General features: G+C 44.2%; 1 protein-coding gene across 1 annotated transcript; it reads left to right on the plus strand.

The window, feature by feature from the left end:
• The first annotated feature begins 268 nt into the window (after positions 1-268).
• On the plus strand, positions 269-9628 carry LOC135919014 (uncharacterized). The gene is made up of 4 exons (XM_065452759.2): positions 269-1589; positions 2883-3137; positions 5992-6252; positions 7909-9628. The coding sequence occupies exons 1-4, from the start codon at positions 392-394 to the stop codon at positions 8697-8699; spliced, it is 2505 nt and encodes an 834-aa protein (XP_065308831.1). The 5' UTR covers positions 269-391; the 3' UTR covers positions 8700-9628.
• Positions 9629-13901: the final 4273 nt, after the last annotated feature.

Genomic DNA, 13901 nt, shown 5'->3' on the forward strand with positions numbered 1-13901 from the left:
GTCTGCTGCGTCGTCTGCTGCGCCGCTGCTTCGCATCTGCACCAAGTCGGCACCGACCGTGGAGCGGGTGCAGCAAAATCACGAACCAGCCCTGCACCTTTCCTGCACTTTTTCAAACGAACGTCGTGGTTCTGCGGGCGTCATTGCTGTACCGCTGAAACGAATGGCAGGGTGCAGCACCTCGCGAACTAGTGGTGACGGCGCTGGCATCGAGGCACCCTAGTGACGGCGAATCGAACGTACCAATCGGGGCCACGTGACTACATTCCGAACAGTGAATCTTGGCGGTGAGTGCGCGCGTATCCTGACAGTTGCTTTGTTATGTAGTTGTGTACGCTTTTATTTGCATAGCTTTTTCTTACTCCGTACCGTGGTCTCTTCGCGCCTATCAATGGAGCCTCCCGCTCGGAAGAGGAAAATGTACCTGCACGATGGCCAACGTTTTCACGTTCCCTCATCGACACGCCGCTATAGGTTGCGTCACATGTCACAGCCGGTTGCGCAAGGGCATGCTTCGAACATTGCCGAGCCTGATCTGTCCTGCTCGTTTGACGACTGTCCGCTACTTTCAGACGATGAAATCGGCGCATCGTCAGCTGGCCGTCAGACTGACAATGCATGCCCGGCCCCAGACGAAGGCAACGAAAGCGGGCAATCCGACCCAGTACCGCCGATAGACGTTGCCCAAGCGCTCGCAACGGCTCTGCGCGCGTATGGCACGGCCACCCTTCCTGGATCCACAACATCAAAAGCTGCTGCAGTCGTAATGATTCTAGCTTTTGTTGTTGCGCATGGGCTGCCTTGGGACACCGTGGACGGGTTGTTGCGTCTCATCGAAGCATTGTTTGGATTTCAAGGTGACATGCTGCCTCGAAGCAAGTATCTACTCAGAAAGTTGTGGAATCCAACGATGCATACGGCCGTGAATCGCCATTACTACTGCAACATTTGCGGAAGTCAACTAGAGCAGCTAAGTTCAGAGACAATGCGCTGTCGAGAATGCCAAGCAGATATGAAAGTCTCGCTATTGAATAACGCAGGTTGCTTTTTCAGCATCTTGAACATCAAGCAGCAAATTGGTCAGTCAATAGCAAAGTTTAAGGACCTTCTGTTCGCCCAAATGGAAAAAATAGAGCAAGGATTGCAATGCGATTCAGTGAGTGACATCACCAGTGGTGCCATATACAAGAGTCTTAGACAGAGTGGCAAGATATCCCACAAGGACTTGACGCTCACATTCAACACTGACGGAAGCCCTGTTTATAAATCGTCGAAAGCGTCTGTGTGGCCCATCCAGTTCACTATAAATGAACTACCGCCAGGTGTGCGCCGCCAAAGCCCTGTTCTGGCTGGATTGTGGTTTGGCCACAAACATCCAGACATGATGGTGTTTATGGAAAAATTTGTGGAAGCATTGCAGGCTGTTGGAACTGTTGTGTGGCAGCATGGAACAGAAACGGTTAGATCAAAAGTTCATTCCATCTGCTGTTCAGTTGATGCACCAGCCCGTGCAGCAGTGACAAACCAGACACAGTTCAATGGAAGGTTCGGCTGCTGCTGGTGCCTGACCTGTGCAGAGCAAATCGAAGGTATGGCGTTTTTCACATTGCTCATGAATTATTAGCTCTCTCTGATTCCGATGTGCCCGCTAGTTGAGTGCCTATACGCCATTTTGTCATAAGGATGTGTTGGAAAATGTCTTGCCACGATAACTAGTCTTAGACTCAAACATTGCAGATCAAAGTTGTTTTCACGTTGGCTTCTATAATGTTTTACTTTGTGTGATGATACCTTCTAAGCATACTTGTGACTTCCTTGCAATGGGTTTTCTTCTTAAGCTAGTTTATGGAATGCGTAAGTTCTGTCCATGTTTTGACAGTGCGGTGCATGCTCTGCATTATGTTGTGTTTTACAGCATCCATAGAGGAGTGGTGTGTAAGTTCTCTCTGCTCCGGCGTTCACCCTATTTGAAGTGCAACTGCTATGTAACAACTTTATAGTGGGGGGACACAGTGCTGCATTGTCGATTTACACTGTGGGCAATAGCTTGTAACAAAAGGTAGCACAGTACAGAGGCAGTAGCATTTAGTGTAGTGATTAAACCGATCTATTCGGGCTTACTTTATAGGTACTGATGGGCTATTTGGGTACCCATGATTTTGGTGAAGCAGTGCACTTGGAAAAAAAGGACTGCTTCTGGACATTTGGACATACGTCAGTGCATGTGTATGTCTTCATAATTCATTTTCATGTGAACTTGTGTTTTTTCCCAAGTGCGCTGATTCACCAAAGTCATGTCAAGTGGGCTGTATATAGGTCAGTGGCATGTTTGCACTGAGGCCTTTTGGTGACTTAGAGCATGCTAAAATCGTTTTGTTCAGGCTGTTCTTGGTGCAGTGCAACGTGATGAACTTGAAATCTACTGAAGCAAGGTGTTAGGCTGGGCTAGTTGTTAATCCATAATGTGCCCGGCGCGACAGCATACAAAGGACGGAAAGGCACGATGGAGACAAGCACACGATGAACAAATTGGCTGGCACTTTCCTGCAAGCATTCTATATTGATGCAGATTCTTGCTAGAATAAAAAGAACATATGCTTCACATTTCTGTGCACATATTTGTTGAAAGTACTGAATTGCTTGCAGTTGACATCATAGCTTTCATGTCACCACCTGTTACTGTTTAACTTGTGAAGGGCCATGAGATGCATAAGGTGCTGCATCGCATTAATGTAAATGTCAGGCAACCTACTACGTTGTACCCTACAAAGCACCAATATGTCACTATGAGCACACTAGTAATAAACATTATGGGATTTCCTATAAATATTTGTATTTTTAGGTGTATGTAAAAAAATTTATGGGCATTTCCTTCATTGTAGGTACTCCTCGTTACATCCAAACGGACTTTGCACTGAGAACAGAAGAAGGGGTCCTGAGAGACATGAAGCTTGCCCTTGAGCTGAATATGCCAGTGAATGGCATCAAGGGTCCATCGCCCCTGATAAACCTTAATTTGTTCAATCCAGTGTTGAGCCAGGCAGTTGACTACATGCACTGTGTGCTGCTTGGAGTGACAAGGCAGCTTACCGAGTTTTGGCTGGACAGTGCAAACTGCCAGGAGCCGTTCTACATCGGTATGTACCTGTGCTCACTTGTTAAAGTGGAGTAATTGAATTCTATATTTTGTTCAGATAAGTCAATTTTGAAGGGAAATAACAATTTGCTCTTGCAGTGCATGTGACAAGAGTATGCCTGATAACATCCATGATTTAGCTGGTACTGATGTTATACACATACAAACATTACTTTTTTTTTTTAGAAATATTACATATCTTGCGCACAAGTCAGAATACTAATGTAATGCAATGCGCTTGCCATGCTCTAAATTGGAGAAAAAAAAGAAGGGGCAATCAACCATTCCTGTATACTGGGGAGTGCCGAGCATTGTAAAAAATATCCCACTAAAACTTGCAATCGGTCCAGTGTGGATACCTGCCTGGAAATAGCACTGAAAAGGAAATGTTTACAGACTACAGTAGGAATGCCTTTATGTAAGAAGTACACGTAACCGAAATTGACAGATTTGGCCGAGCTGGGTTGAACTAGTTATAAAACAGCTGATTGCTGAGTTGTCGGCTAGTTATTTCAACAGAAAAGACACAATCCAAAATTTTTGTTAGTACTTTTTTTGATTTCACGTGATATTCTGTGACTTGCATGTTCTAAGACCTATGGTAAGCATGTGGCTTAAAGAAACTAGAACACGTCATTGCAGTATTACCAGCGTCTGCATGTTCATCATCATTAACGTCTCCGTTTTTGTCGATTAGTATAATGCTTGCATTCTTCCAATTTTCTGGGACCCTTGCAGTCGATAGTCACCTTGTATAAAGAGCCGCCAGTTTTCCAAGCATTGTGTCTCCTCCATCTTTGATTAAATCGACTGTTATTCTATCTTCCCCTGCTGCGCTCTCTTGCTTGTTTCACGTCTTGTAAGGCCCTTCTCAGCTCATCGCGAGTTATAGGAGTTTCTGTATTCTGTTCTTTACTGTTTTGAATGGAGTTCTCCCGAGTCCTCTGGGCACTGTACGGGTCAGTACAGAATTCTTCCACTGCCTTTACTATACCTTCAAGATTGCTGATGGTATTACCCTGCTCATCTTTTAGTGCATACATCTTGGTTTGTCCTATGCCAACTTTCCTGCTCACTCATTTCAGGCTGTGTCCATTTTTTACGGCTTCTTCAGTCTTTCTCATGTTATAGTTAAGACTATCACTTATTTTCGCCTTGATCAGTTTTCACAGTTCCGTGAATTCTACCTTATCTCTTTAATTCGACACTTTCATTCTTTGTCGTTTCTTTATTAGGTTCTTTGTTACTTGGGAGAGCTTGCCTACTGGTTTCCTTGGTGCCTTGCCTCCCACTTCAATTGCTGCCTCTGAAGCCAGCCTAGTTACGGTTTCATTCATTACCTCTATGTCAGCGTCTCTCTGTTCTAAGGCTGCATATTTGTTTGCAAGTACCAGCCTGAATTTGTCTGCTTTTACCCTTACTGCCTCTAGGTTGACCTGTTTCTTCTTGACCAATTTGGCTCTTTCTCTCATCAAATTGAGGTGAATCCTAGCCCTTTCTAACCCATGGCCACAGCACTTTATTCTACCTATCACTTCTACATCCTGCACTATGCTGGGATCGGCAGACAGTATGAAATCAATCTCACTTCTTGTTTCACTATTACGGCTTTCCCAGGTTCACTTTTTATTGCTACGCTTCCTGAAAAAGGTGTTCATTATTCGAAGCTTATTCCTTTCTGTGAATTCTGCCAGCATCTGTCCTCTAGCGTTCCTAGAACCAATGCCATAGTTTCCAATTGCCTGTTCCCCAGCCTGCTTTTTCCCCATTTTTGCATTGAAGTTACCCATTACTGCAGTATACAGAGTTTGCACTTTTCTCATCGCTAATTCATCTTCATAAAACCGATCTACTTCATCATCATCGTGACTGGATGTTGGAGCATAGGCTTGTACTGCAACCCTCTCATTAATGCTGTAGAATTCATCAATGTTGCCCGCCATGACCTTATGGATTAGGAATCCTACCCCATATTGCTTCTTATCTGGGAGACCTCTATAGCAGAGGACATGGCCGTTATTCAGCAATGTATAAGCGTCACCAGTTCTAGTCTCACTAAGGCCGATGATATCCCAAACAATATGTGGCAGTTCCTCAAAGAGTCCTACTAAGCTAGCCTCACTAGACAGAGTCCGGCTGTGAAAGGTTGACAGGGTCATTTTCCATTGGCGGCCTGCCCAGACCCAGAGATGTTTAGCAGCCTCTGCTGCGTTGACCACCGCATTGGTTAGGTGCTTCGTAGCTGCTGGGGACTGAGACCCATGGGTTATTTGTAGGAATCATAAGGGGAGGGGGTGGCCAAATACTGTACCAGAGAGGTCAATTCCTGTTCTGGTGAGGGAGTGTCTTTGTCTAAGCTGAGTGTGCCTTCCTAATTTGGTTGTCCCTGAATTAGCATAGTCCCACTCGCTCTCTGCATCTTTTGCCGGTGTCAGGCATCACTGCAAGCCTCTGGATGTCATATAACTGTAAAGGCAATGTGCTTCTCTGTGCATTAAGAAAATTGATAGTATAGGTTTCATATCACAGCAGCCAACATTGGCTATAATGCACCAAGCACTAATAAATGTTGTTTTAATAATGCCTAATGCTTGGATTGCTATAAATATTTGTGGCCTTGCCACAGCTACCATACTATGTGGAGTCTGTATATTTATGTGTTTGTGTCCACATGGCATTGCGTGAAAACTAGGCTATTACTAAGACATGGTTAACATCTAGTCTTGGTACTTGAGAAACTGGGCATATGATTGCACTATTCCCAACCATTGCAAGTATTGTAACAGGTGAGGCAAACATCCTCTTCATGGCATAGGTGGAATTTGTGGTAGTAACTACGGCTTATTTTTGTGCAGGTGCTCCTTCAACTATAGCCAAGCTGGATAAACGTCTCCTGAGTATTTGCCCACCCCACTGCTTCACACGGCTGCCACGGTCCTTGGCAGACAGGTGCTTCTGGAAGGCGAGCGAGTGGAAGAACTGGCTGCTCTACTACTCTCTGCCAACAGTACTCGGAGTGCTGCCACCGCGGTTCTGGAGGCACATGTCAATGCTGGCCGAAGCCATTTTCACTCTGCTCAAGAGTGAAATTTCACCAACTGATCTTCAATGTGCAGGTAAATTGTTTACTCGCATTTAGACTATCTTGCTTCTATTTTTAAGAGTATTTACTACTCAGCCTGTTATTAGCATTCTCCTGCTGCCAGTGTTCCCTTGTCATAGTCATTAGCTGGTCCTTCATCAAACCTGCAGCCCCCAGCGACAGCTGTTAAGTGCATTTGCTCTAAACGTGTGTGCAAGAGTAAAAGCTTTTAATCTCGGCAAAAAAATACTGCATGGCCATTTGGTCACAAGTCTGCTTCAGACCAAAGTTAGGTGTGTCGTTATTAGGAATAGGTAAACGAAAATCGAAATTTTCGAGAGCATTGTTTAGGGTAATCTTATAATGCGAATGTTATGTTAGTATACACATTACATACTTACTGTACACAAACTGAAAAGCCAAAGAGCAACAATGTGCACACCTTTGGTTAGAGCAGAGGCGCAGAGACTACTCTGCCCCTACACAACCTTTTGCGCATCACAAAGCATCACATAGTACGTGCCTTAGCCAATCAATTCTGTGGAAGCTTGCTAGATGGTCATTTTCCATCTTAGCTAACCACTATACTTGCAGGCTGAAGTAATCAGCAAGCCCAAAGCGACACTGATTATGGCAAAGGCTTGGATTTGTCAGGGAATTCAACCTTGTTCTGCAATATAGCTTTCTGATTCACTCAAATAGCAGAGTGAAAGGCCCTAAAAGTGCCTGTCCCTGGATCGAGTCTTGTAAAACAAATGCATCCTCTAGTGCAAAGCTTTTCTCCTGACACTACTTTTCTTTCATGACTTATACAGCATGCTATATACCACTGTGGCAGGTGCATTTCTGATCGTTCATTCACTCTGCATATTCCCCTCGATGTCCCTGTACCCAGCTGTGCACCCAGTAAAAAAGTGCTCCCGCAGCCTCGTTTGCACAATTTTCTGGCAGATGTGTTTTGTCTGATATTTGAGGTCGCACTGATGTGGGAGCATTGTGCACACACTCTAACTTCTATAGGAGGGTAAACAAGAGTCAGAAAAGACTTATATCTGGTCCTGCACTACAATAGGTTGCATTTTATGTGCTCTGAACTGCATTTGTTTTGTTCCACTGCTGCACTTCTGAAGCTGTGCTACACCAACTATCCTAATTTTGTGCACTGCTGGTTTCTTCTGGTAGCCATAGCTTCTGAAATTTATGAAGCCTTTAATTAGACTGTCTGAGTCATTACAATTTCACTCTCATTGACAACCATGGCAGCATTGTTTTCTTTTCTGTTTTTTTTTTTCTGTGAATGCTAAAACAAAATGCGATGCAGGAAGATAAAACACTCAATCTGTGCACATTTCATGAAAAGGGACAGAGAAAGGACGATAGTGAAGCGGCCAACAGGGGTGGATGTTTTCTCAAGTTGAGTATTGGACTGCAGTTATCATGTGACTATTGTAGATACATCCCCAGACACTATAATACATGCTCAAGCTGTGTCAGAGTGTATTTGTTCTGTGTCCCCCATTATGTAAAGTTTTACTCTTGATACATGGGGATGCTCTAATTTAAACCTTGTTAGAGACACACGTTAAGTGGATGAAAGTATTGGAGATGTGATAATTTACACGTGCATTGACAAGCTTACTCAAAGCTTTCTTTCAACAATACTCTTACATGAAACAATTATTTTTTCTAGGTCACCTGCTTGAATCATTTGTGTGCAGAGCTGCAAACCTCTATGGGACTCGCTTCATGACTTATAACGTCCACCAGCTTCGCCATCTGACGTCAAGCGTGGAGCATCTGGGTCCTCTTTGGGCAAACTCAGCGTTTCCCTTCGAAACAGGGAATGGGAAGCTCACAAAGATGGTAAAGGCAGCAAAAGGAGCTCCGACACAAATACTGGAGAGAGTCACTCTGGAAGGAGAGCTGGAGCTTGCGCTGCATTTGCTTTCTCTTCCGCATGATGTGGTGAGGTTTTGCGAAAGACTGCTTGGCAATGTTCCTATTAAGAAAGTGACTCGAATTGATAATGTATGCTTATTTGGAGCACCAGTTACAGCTATGTTGTCCGAGCGGGAACTGCAATCTGTGCAAAATTTCTTGGACACAACATGTGCTGTAATTGAGGAATATTCAAGAATGAGCTTTGAAGGCACAATTATACACAGCCAGCAGTATAGAAAAGCAAAGAAAAGTGACTGTTCTGTCGTTGCAAGCCATGATGGGAAATTTTTTATAGTTTCCCATATATTGCATGTAATTGCCGGCATTTCTGGCTTGGTTCTCTTGCTTTGTCAGAAACTGGGAATTGGTGAAAATGCTGATGGTTTTCCTCCTCACATCAAAGAGTGTTTTTTTTCACCTGTTGACACTTGTGTTGTTTTAAAGCCTGCTTCTGTTGCAATGCCGGCTTTGTTTATAGACTTTGAGGCTGAAAGCAAGCAGTATGTATGTGCATTGCCGAACATTGTAGAACGGGATTGAACTGAAGTACAAAAACAAAAGTCTCTGCGTCACTGTATTTACGGAAATCTAACTAGCACGTTTTTTCTGAGAAACTGCGTTAAAAAATAACCTGAACTTATATAAAACAAAAGCTGCATATATGGCCACCAGTGTTTGTGGCATTGTGGAAAGCTCGGTATCTGCAAGAACGCTCGCTGCCGCCTACTTTGACAAGTCAGATGCAGAGTTGCATATAATCCGAATTAACTTCTGGGGTGTTACATGCCAAAACTATGATCTCATTATGAGGTGCGCTGTAGTGAGGGACTCTGGATTAATTTTTACCACTCGGGTATATTCAACGTGCCCCGAATATGCACTGGTTCCTTCATTGCTGTGTTCTACTGTGGCTGTATACTGCTCTTTGAGCTGTTTGGTCGGAGTAAATTCCTCAAACTGGGCTTTACTCTGCGAAAGCAGAGACGAGCTTGCATTGCTGAATGTTTGGCAATGTCGATGTTAGGAGAATGAAGCTAGGATTGGGCTTCCTGAATGATCCTATTAGTCTGCGCTCGTAATGCAGATTGCTTACCCTTAAATCAATCAATCCGGATAGTGTCGAAGCTAGCTGATGTCCTTGCAACTGTGCCGATCTTCACATCCATGATCATTTCATTCCTCATTGCCCTCAATGTGAAGCCAGAGTAGAGTTGTAACCTTGCAGAAATTGAAGAAGAGACTGGCAGTCTAAGCTTACCGTATTTACTCAAATCTAAACCGACCTTTATTGTAAAAAAACAAAGAAAACTTACCTCAAATGCAAGCCGAATTAAAAAAAGGCCTTTTTATTGACAGAAAAGCATGATTTTTATTATATAAGTGTGCATACCATAGGCACGTCCTAAGTTCACTTGTCATCCACAACATCGCTGTCCTCCTCTTTGCTCACTTCCCAAAGAGCATCGTCCTCACTTCAGTCCAGCGTGTTAGAAATGCAGGATTTTCGGAATTAGATCTGGTAATCATTTCAGCTAGAATTTCATCCCATGCCACTGCAAGCCAGGGCATCTATTCTGCAATGGTGATACCATTGTCTTCATGTGACGTAATGCTCAAACAGCCAATCAGCTCATCCGATTTTTCTCAACCAGCCAATCAGTGTGCAATTGAGGGTGACACTACAGTTGAACCCACTTATAAAGATATCGGTTAGCACAACAAAATACTGCTACACTGTCAACTTTTGTATGTTTTGTATGGGGAAATAACCTGCTTTCTACAGTGGCCCCATGCCGCATTATCGGTTATAACGATGAATTCTGGCTGCTGAATGTCCGTGCTGAAAGGTAACGGAATCTGAAATCCTTGAAAAGAAAAAAAGTGAAATGCTAGCCGCTCCATGCTTGCCCGCCACTGCAACTGCCGCCGTGCGCTTCCCTCCATGGGAGATTCACACCAGCCTCGCGCATCTCTCCCGTCGCCCTTCCACCCCTCCGAACAAGAATGGGCTGCGGCCATAGCTCTGTGCCTCGCCACTCTCCAAAACGCAAATGGACCACGCCAACTGCACCGCCGGCACTGCTCCCAGATTGCTCGCTGGGCCATCTCTATGGCTGGGTCCTCACTGTTGGTTCTTTATTCTATGGTCCTCATTCTGCCCAGTTCTGCTAATGGATTAAGTCACTCGTACTTGTCTCTGTTTGTTGCATCGAAGCCATTCCTGGCCATGTTGTTTCTCAGCCTTGTATGAGTTGCTGCCGAAATGGAAGATGGCTGATCTGCCTGCTGTTCATCAGCAATGCACTACTTTGCTGGTGAAAAAAAGGCACACTGCTATAGATTTGGAAACCAAATGCTTCTAACTGATGAGGCGATCGTCACAAACGTGCATCGGATAGCGACAGTGACGGCCACGACAGCAGCGCCGACACTGTAGGGCAGGCTGCTTCAAATCGGCTTCACCCAGTCCATCGTGGCGCTGTTCATGGAACTTTTCTCGTGAACGTGCGCTACAACATTCCTGGGGAACTTTTATTTGGCCAGTAGTGTGTTGTGTCCGTCCATCGACAAAACAGCACAGCATTGCTCTTTTTCACTTCTTCCCATAACCTGCTGTCCTAAGCTTGATCTCTTTCACTCTTCGTTTACTGTGTATATGCCATGGGCATGTCGAAGAACACCGGTGTCTGGTCAGTGTTTGCAATCTGCTCCAGTTGGTAGCTCTTTTGCAACCATTTCTCGATGACGTAGTACTGGAATGCCATGAGCTTTTCCTCAGAATTCGCTGGCTAGTTTCTGGCACACGAAAGCCAGTTGTCTGAGGCTGAAGCCGAAACATTTCATGAAACGCGTTACCCAGCCTTTGCTGTGCTTGAAATTGGTTTGTGTGATATACCCCTAGCATTGGTGACCTCCCTTGCCTTTGCCTGTATAATCCCCATCGTTATGTGCATTCCTGCTTCTCTCTGTTCCCTAATGAATACGCCGTATCTTCCACCTCATGGTGTTGACTCCTCTGTGGTCCGGTGAAACCCATGTGGGCTGCACTGCAGTTGGAAAGCTTGTTCCATTTCCGCCACCGTAGCATGTTCTTTTCGTCCATGCCGAACTCGTGCTGTACTTGGAGGTTGGAGGTTTTCTCCATGTGTAAAACGACCTTTTGCCATTAGCCTGTAGTGTAGTGGCACCACTTGGTCAGTGCCACCACAGTGGCTGGCACGAGGCTACAGTGCAACACTTGAAAAAAATTTGGACAACCTGCTCTGAACGATCGCTTCCAGAAAACACTATGGCGCACGCATATGTTGCTACAAGTCTGTGACGGTGAGGTGGCGATAGGTATGTGGCAGTTGTGGCCAAACCACCGACTCAAATCTAAGCCGACCCCTTGCTTCCGTACTTCATTTTCTTTTTAGAAGTACGACCAGTAATTACGGTATTACAAACACTGCACATATGTTAGTACACTTGTTTTTCCTGTCCCATTATAGAAGCACATTGTGTTGGAAACATGAACCAACTAGCCAATTTAAATATTTAACTTTTATGTTACCTGCATTTGTAGGTCTCAGTATCTGTACATGAGAATGTTAAATTTACATGTACAGTGAAACCTTGTTAAATCGTAGTTGGCCGGAGCTTGGAAAAAGTATGTATTAAACGGTAGTACTGCTAAACTGAAATAGTGTGAGATTGCTCACTTACCTGTCAAAAATGGAACTCGGAGAGAGTGCAATAAAAGGGCAAAAAACATGCAGTATTATCCATTTTGCACGACAAAAGTCTGTTATATTCGTTTGATGCCGCGGCAGCCTAGCAGCGACGACAGCAGCATCAAACTCCTTTAAGCTCAGCAAACACTCGCATGAGGCTGACGTAATGTGCATCTTCTGCCACTGTTGGGCCTGAATCGCCCGTGCTGTCGTTTTCTGTGTCGTCCTCATCACTGTCGTTAGGGGACGCTTCAGCAATAACAGAGGCAACGATGGTGAAAAGACAAACCTCAAAAAGTTTAACCTCGTAGCCAACGTCTTTTCGCAGTCCAAGCAGCACTGCCGAGCATCTTCTCCTTCGCATTCCAAATGCCACATACCATATTGAACGTTGGATCCTTCTCGTGTGCCAGCACCAACTTTGTGCCACGTTCGGTTGCACAAACAATTTCCAATTTTTCATTTATGCTGAGCACCTGGTTTTTGTCCAAACTTTGGCATGACGAAAGTCCTAGCTTGCACGATGCCACAACACTATCTGGCTCGGCACCGAAATAATGTTGATGTTAGTGTGGCTTCACCCTTCCAAGCGGCTTCTGCGTTCGTACTTCGAGGCCGTTCTGATCTCAGGCTCATTCTGCCTGGCCGACCTACCGCCGTGATTGTGCTAGGAAAAGTGCAAACACTATGTGTTAACCAATACGTACGCAATAAACTGGAACGGTTTATGCGAATACAAAACAGCTGATTATGTTGAATAGCCGCTGAGTTGGGGTTACTACGTTTAAAATGAAACTGCTGTTTAAGCAGGTACAGTTTAGCGATGTCTTACTGTATTCTTGTACAGTAAGTCACTGCAACATAGTGTTTGTAGTAATAATTAATTCATCAATAGTTATTAGTTAGCCTTTTTGTATCTTGTTTCGTAATCCACATTGTGAAAACTTATTGCTGTTTCTGACGATGAGCCGTCACACTTATAAGCCATTATATTTGGAGAAATACTTTGATGGCTGATAATTAAATCCTCTTCCCGGAAGAGGTGCACCAGTATAGTTCTGTTGCGTATGGAAATCTGAAATCACAGCTACTTGATGGAATTTGATGGAATTCAGACTATAAGGTACATATGTTGTCCACTGATAAGCATGTAGTACTGTAAATTCTTAATAACACTGCACTGAGCTTATGTATGTAAGCTATGCATTAGGAGACATGTAATGTGTTTAGTTGAACTAGTGCAGGGGTGTTTTTGCTGTAGAATATATCGGCCAGGTCGGTAGTTAATATTCTACATATTGGAACCCAGATCATGGTAGTGAATCACAATTTTTCAGGTATTATGACAATAACAAGATTGAGCATGTGCTGTTGAAGCAAAATTCTAGGGACCATGGGAATGGTGGCCAAACTGCACGGCTGAGCTCTCCAGTGGTGGCGTACCTTTGTCTGAAACTTCTGTACTGCCCAAGTGCATCGTTTTTACGCAAAGCTTTCCTTGGCTTTTGCAAGGGATGTTTGCTCAGTCACTTTCTTACTGAGTATACTTGGCAAGTTTCTTGCTGAGTAAACTAGCCAATGCTTGATGCATTCTTAGTAAACTGGGCTGGTCCCGGAGATGATGCGGTCTGAACTAGGCCAATTCTGGAAACTCTAATGTGTTGTTGCTTGAGTCACATAGAGTTTCCACAGTCGTGTGGGCATTTTTGGTGGCAGAGCAATTTTAAAGTTGAGCATATAAAGAAAACCTGCATTGTGGGAATTTGTGGCATTTGCACCTGTGTCATGGGACTGAAGCACATTTTTAAAACTTGTGCTATGCTAAAAACATAGTACATAACGCAGTTACCCGCGCATTAACACTAAGTCAATTGGCTCAAGTTTTCTGTGATGAGAGAATGCGAACAGTTCCTTGTATGTACAGTGTCATACTTGGTGGTAATACATCATACTACATGCTAAATGGTAGAAGTGTTAACTTGCAACTACAAATTTGCATGTTACACGTTGGCTGCCACCAACAAAGAAA

This window comes from Dermacentor albipictus, chromosome 9 (assembly GCF_038994185.2).
Source record: "Dermacentor albipictus isolate Rhodes 1998 colony chromosome 9, USDA_Dalb.pri_finalv2, whole genome shotgun sequence".
Classification (NCBI taxonomy): domain Eukaryota; kingdom Metazoa; phylum Arthropoda; class Arachnida; order Ixodida; family Ixodidae; genus Dermacentor; species Dermacentor albipictus.

Bases quoted from the DNA above. Each gene is read 5' to 3' on its own strand.
- LOC135919014 (XM_065452759.2), top strand. From the start codon at position 392: ATGGAGCCTCCCGCTCGGAAGAGGAAAATGTACCTGCACGATGGCCAA. The intron at 1,590-2,882 runs GTATGGCGTTTT...CCTTCATTGTAG, and splicing joins CTGTGCAGAGCAAATCGAAG to GTACTCCTCGTTACATCCAA. The intron at 6,253-7,908 runs GTAAATTGTTTA...TATTTTTTCTAG, and splicing joins AACTGATCTTCAATGTGCAG to GTCACCTGCTTGAATCATTT.